Raw genomic sequence first — 6056 nt, 5'->3', positions numbered from 1 at the left:
AATCATCTGAGCCATCCTGGGAGATAATTTTTCTTTTCTTAGGTTCTGTCTTTCCGTTTCTCACACAAAGGCACAGGGAAACCGTGTTAATAAAAAGGAGGAAGAGTTCCTCTGCCCTGGATCTGAGCAGGAAACCAGGAACCTCAGTTCAAATGCACACACAGCAAGGCAAACGTCACTCGTCAAGCATTTTAGGAAGAAGGAACCTGGTCGCTTTGGAACAGACACAGCACAAACCACCCTTATCCTGACCTGGGTGCCCATGAGGAGTCTGTCTTCCTGTTGACTCTGTTTTAACTTGACATTTCGTACATTCAACAGATGTCCATAGTCCACTCCAGGCTGTATAATCAGAGCTGAACTTTGGGTGAGGAACACTGAAGAAAGCAGACACTCTCAGACACACAAAGAAAAAACCATTGGCCAGAGACTACACAGTAAGGAACACAGGACTCCTGTCTTCCGACTCTGCCAGTCAGTGTCTGCCTGACTCATGCCACTTAAGGCCCCTTGTCAAGACAGGCAAGGGCCTAGACTCCTTTTTCCGGATCCCAGAGGGCACCCTAAGTCCCCACCTTCAGAGAGGTCCACAGCAGCCTTCTATACACACAGCCCAACACACTGGCCTCACTTTCTCCTGATACAGGCCGAAAAACTCTAGCTAGGGCTCGCTTGGTGAATGTTGCAAGCTGGTGGGAATATAAAACAGAAAAAGCTGCTCCAGAAGCTCTTGAAATGCGCACTCCAATTACTTTTCAAATTCGTTAGACTTTATTAATAGGCAAAAGCTGAGGTGACGTGACTTTCCGGGGTCACAGTGTTAGGAAATGGCCCACTGATGCAAACTATGCCAGCGAGAACCCCAATCTGCTATCGCCCCCTCCCAGCAAGGCCTGTGCTTCCACCGGACAGTGTCAGAGGAGGTCATCCTGGGGAAACCACATCTCCCCTGGCTTCCTGGACAAGCCAAAGGGGAGAGACAGCGGCGCCTACCGGGAGCACTCAGCGGGAGGGAGAGGGTGGGGCGCTTTACAGACTAGGCCTCTGCTCTCTCCCGCAGGTAGAAGCTGGTCAAGGTATTTCAACCTAGCGGGGCACCGCAACACCAAGAGGAATAGAAACGCGGTTCGAACTTTTAACCCTGTACGTTCTGGACAGGCAACTTCTCTCTACCTCTTCAAAAAGATCCCACAAACTTTTGCGGTGGTTAATCTTTTCAAAGTTAATTAAGTAACAGCAGGGAACGTTCGAAAAGTTGATACAGATAAATATCTGTACGTGTCTTTCTTTGGGGACAAAAAGTCTGAGAGCTCTTACCTGCAGGAAACCCAGCAGCCGGCAAAGGCGCGCCCTTCTGGAGCGCTTCGCTTTGGCGCGGGACGTTCTCGGCCGCCTCGTCTGCAGCCCGGCTGGGCTCCGGCCCTGTGTTTTATACCACTATAGGCAATTAATATTGCATCAGCCGTATTTTAAATTTTCAAAACCCACAATATAATGTAATGGCATAAGGGCATTTATTATTAAAGGACACCGATGGAGAGGGAGGTGGAGGAATTGCAGGGGTGGTTGTGCAAGTCGGGTGCGAGGGGCTGAGGCCTGAGGAACTGGGGGCTATCCACAAGTTTGCTTTTACAGAGGTTGGGGGGAGGGATGTGGCTGCGCGGGAACTGGACGCAGAACCTAAACCTGCTTTACTCTGAATTTCGGGCCAGAGACAGAGGAGCCAGAGCTCTTTGAAAATGTGAAATGTGCAGACGACTCCTGGTTCCGTAGCATTAATTTTTAAATCACAAACGTGTGTTTCTAAGACTCACACGCGTTCGAAAAGTTTCCCCTCATATAGAGTGGAAAGAGAGAAAGGCCCTACATTTGCTGGCCTCTGCTGGGTGCAGAGCACTGATGGGTATTTTGTAACAGGCATCTCAATCCCTCTGCCAAGACACACTATTCTGTGATGATCTTCGAGTGACAATTTCAAATGAAGAAATTTGGAAGAGGTTCGGGATATTCTGTCTGAGCAATTTTTTTCTCCCCCTTTGCCTCTATTGCCCCATCTGTGCAGCTGTTTGAATCCTTATAAATAGAATTTTCTTATTCTTATAAAGTACCACGTTCCACCTACCAGACACCTCCAATAAATAGTCTTACCCAGTCTTGAGCATAACAGCGTGAAATGGGTCATAGGTATTCCTCTGTAGACCAACAATATTGACCAGGAGACAGAAAAGTTAGGAAACTAGCCCCCAAGGTGGTTTGGATTTTGAGTGGCAGGACTGGGGTTTGAACTCCAGGCATCCAAGTTTCCAAGTTAAGAGAATAGTGTGACAGTTTGGCATCAGGAAGTGGAGGGGATTGCCTTTGAAGACATTTGAGATCCAGAGAGTTGAAGCCAGGGAGAGCCTCGAGTTTGTAGTAAGGGTGTGAGAGTGCCTGAGAAGGGAGTGGGGAAGAGAGACAAGTTTTCAAGTCGAGCTATCTTTAGCACCAAGGAAGGAAAACGACTGCAATTCAGGTTGAAAAATAAAGCATTTATTTTAGAAGTATTATAAGGGATAAAGAGAAGAAACGCAATGGTTTATTTGTATCTATTCCAGAAATGAAACCAAAGGTCACACGGCAACACACAAACTACATGAAGCAACGAAAAATAAAATTCTCGGGAACTGTGGCTGCAGTGAGAAGGGTTCTGTGGTCCTGCTCTTGCACTGCTCAAAAGTAGACGTGAACTTCCACAAGAGACACACGAAGCGGGGGAGGGGGGCAGGGAAACGCGGAGTTAAATAAGTAACGAGAACTAGCTATGCCAGCAGCCACAATCATAAAAGTGCAACAGTTAGGTTAGATGTGTAGGAAGAATTTGCATATGATTCCTGAAGTGACAGTCACTTGCAAACCCTGGGCGGACATCCTGACGTCCGGACATCCTGACGTCCCTCCGATAGTGAGCTGAGATGCAAGCTTCTCCAGCTGGTCTGATCTGAAACCACCAACCCCGCCCCTCCAAAAGGCAAATAAATACTCCTCAATTTCCAGAAGGTCGAAGAAGATAGAGCCAGCTCTGGTCTCTGCTTACCAACAGTCAAGAAGACATCGCAAGTTATTTTCAGTCTGGGTTGGGCCCACCTTGCCTGGAAATCCTACTGACCACCAACAGCCCAGAACTCCCAACACCTCACACACTGTCCCTGAACTTTACCCATGCTACTTATGAGAATGTACAGTAAGCCAACCAATATGATGGGAAGAATTTAGGCGCAGAAGGAAATTATTATAAGGCTATCCTTTGGAAACATACTTGTTTTATATACTCTAATAAATTAGTTAATCTCCCATGTTTGTGTCCCGCTTAAATATCCTAGACTTTATATTATTATCTATCGCTCTTTTCCTTTCCTTCACCCTTGCCTAATGATGCCTAGCCAAGAAGTGGTACTTTCTCCTTGCGGCGGGGTCAATTCACAAGCCTGTGTGTCTCAGGGCTACTGAGGTCCTGCTCTCTCAAGAGCAAGGTCGAATTTCAGCACCGCGGACAGCACAACGTCCCGCCTTGCTTTCCCTTGGAAAAAAAAAAAAAAAACATTTTTTTTTCCTCCTAGGGCCAGAACTTTTTTTGGTGGGAATAGAGAGAAAAAGGAGGAAAAGATGGCCAAGGCCAAGAGACAATTAAGCGGGACAAAAGGGGGAAAGTCTGTGACTCGGGGGAAAGAGCCTGACCTGCCAGGAAACACCCTGGAGTGTCCCGTAACGTCCCCTCCCATCGGAAGGGGGCGATGCCACTAGCCTCTCCAGGCTCCTCCGGACGCCGCACCCGCCGCAATCAGTGGACAGCAGAGTACTTCATTCGTTTCTGTTTCTGTCTCTGGTTACAGAACCAGACCCTCACCACATTCTTTTTAAGGTCCAGTTTCTCAGCGATGGCAGCGATCTTCTCTGATGAAGGACGTGGCTGGATAGCGAAATAGGCTTCGAGTGAGCGCTTTTCTGGAGCGGCGATGGACGTGCGTTTGCGCTTACGTTCACTGCCGTTGAAGAGCTCCGGCTTGCTGTTCTTCTCTCGGTAGGCGGCCTCGGCCTCCTCCAGCCAGGCCTGGAGGACCGGCTTGAGCGCGATCATGTTGTTGTGCGACAGAGTAAGAGACTCGAACCTGCAGATGGTGCTCTGGCTGAGCGAGCCCACGCCGGGGATCTTAAGATTGGCTAAAGCCGCGCCCACGTCCGCCTGGGTGACCCCCAACTTGATGCGCCTCTGCTTGAAGCGCTCGGCGAACGCTTCCAGCTCTCGAGGGTCTGACTCCACATCGCTGAGACACGCGGGCATGGCACTGTGCGGTGCTACGGCATGCGGGTGACTCATGCCCATGGCCTGATGCAAGTGGCCCATGGCGCCTAGATGATGCGGGTGGATCTGCGCCGGCATCACCGAGTGCTCCGGGGCCCCTAGGCCGCTCACGCTCAGCGTGGGAGAGATGTGCTCCAGTAAGTCGCCCTCGAGGCCCTGGTGTACCGCGTGATGCGGGTGCGAGGTGAGTGCAGCCGGGTGGGAGATGGGCACCGTGGGCGAGGTGGACGTGCAGGGCACGCTGCTCATGGTATGGTAGGTGGCGTCGGGCTTGAACGGATGGTTCTTGCCGTGGGAGACGATATCCACCGCCGCCAGAGCTTCGGCGCGTGCCAGCAGGCTCTCATCAAAGCTTCCAAATATATTACCCTGCAGCTGCAAGCAAGAAGGCGCACAGCACGGTCAGTGGGGAATACTGTCAACTCAGGATTAAAACACATTTTCAAGCAACCGAGATGCCTCTCCTCAAAGCCCAGGTCATAAAAATTAATACGGAGGCAGCCTCTCTGTTGGAACAGACGTGTGGATCAGAGACATGAATGAGAGAGAGAGGGAGAGAGAGAGAGAGAGAGAGAGCGCCGCGAGAGAGCGTGGGGGAGACAAGGCGAGGGGTTCAGACAGCGGCGATTGTTCTGGGCTACATGAAAAAATCATGAAGCTAGTGCCTGTCAAAAAATGTGCCTTAGAGCGGTAATTATGCTCCGCTACGTACCTGCGGGGCTGGGAGACAAACTCGGCGCATGGCCTCAGAGCCGGAGTGCAGGCTGGAGAATTTGGGTTCTTGCAGTACAGGGTGCATGCCGAACGGCTGCTTGGCGTTCATGGCCATCATCTTCGGGAGTCTGGCAGGGAGGCAGCGGGGGACATGGAATCAAGCTCGTCTTGCTAGCTCTCCGCGCTCTAAGTGAGCGCCGCTCAGCGCCAGCGCTCCCCTCGCCCTCTCGCTTGCTGCCTCCCCTCTCCCCCACCTGCTTCTTCACTCATCTTACAAGCAGTCTGCCAGGAAGGGCCCGGGCACGCGCAGGCGTGCACACGCGCCCGGGACTCGCAGGGGCGGCCCGGGAGGCAAGGCGGGATCGCAGGTCTCGGCGCGCCACTCGGAGCCTGATGCGGCCGCCCCCCTCCACAGCATTTATACCCCGGCCTGGCAGGGCCTCTTCCTGTCCGCCCCGCCCCACCTGGCTCCAGCCTGCCAGACTTTACAGATTCTTTCTTCTTCCTCCTGGACTTCTTTGCACAAAGTCCTAAACCTCTGTCCTGTCCCAGCTCGAACAGCCTGGATGCAAGGGCAGACTCAAGGTCCCAAGACACACACACACACACACACACACACACACACACACACACACACTTGGCAAACTGGCCATTTCCGAGGTGCTCTGAGTCTGAAACTCAAAGCCTGCATATCTCAGTGCATAGTGAAGAGGTGCCTCCAAACTCAGAAACCAGCCTGGGCAAGGACCAGAGGCTACCAGCATGAGCATCGGGTGATACTCCCCTCCTCTGTGGGCTTGGGTGGAAGAAAGGACATTAATTGCCTTCCTGATCCACAAGCCTGTGGCTTCTTCCTAACTTGCCGGTTGGTTCCGCTTTCATTTGAGAAACAGAACTTGGCCCACTCCTTTTTTTTTTTTTTCCTCAGCCCTCTAAGTCCAAGAAAGCTTGCTAAGGAGCTGTTGAGGACAGCCAACCTAGCCTGGGGCGATCCTTCTGCACA

At 51.7% G+C, this 6056-nt stretch overlaps 1 protein-coding gene across 1 annotated transcript; it reads right to left on the bottom strand.

The window, feature by feature from the left end:
• Positions 1-2507: 2507 nt before the first annotated feature.
• Pou4f3 (POU class 4 homeobox 3) lies at positions 2508-5451 on the bottom strand. Its single transcript, XM_031366291.1, has 2 exons — positions 5052-5451; positions 2508-4714 (listed from the first exon to the last, which is right to left on the bottom strand). The coding sequence occupies exons 1-2, from the start codon at positions 5169-5171 to the stop codon at positions 3818-3820; spliced, it is 1017 nt and encodes a 338-aa protein (XP_031222151.1). The 5' UTR covers positions 5172-5451; the 3' UTR covers positions 2508-3817.
• Between the last annotated feature and the right edge of the window lie 605 nt (positions 5452-6056).

This window comes from Mastomys coucha, unplaced genomic scaffold (assembly GCF_008632895.1).
Source record: "Mastomys coucha isolate ucsf_1 unplaced genomic scaffold, UCSF_Mcou_1 pScaffold13, whole genome shotgun sequence".
Taxonomy (NCBI): Eukaryota; Metazoa; Chordata; class Mammalia; order Rodentia; family Muridae; genus Mastomys; species Mastomys coucha.
The sequence above is the reverse complement of the archived record's forward strand: the minus strand, read 5'-3'. Positions and strand labels throughout refer to the sequence as shown.

Bases quoted from the DNA above. Each gene is read 5' to 3' on its own strand.
- Pou4f3 (XM_031366291.1), bottom strand. From the start codon at position 5,171: ATGATGGCCATGAACGCCAAGCAGCCGTTCGGCATGCACCCTGTACTG. The intron at 4,715-5,051 runs GTACGTAGCGGA...TCTTGCTTGCAG, and splicing joins TTTGTCTCCCAGCCCCGCAG to CTGCAGGGTAATATATTTGG.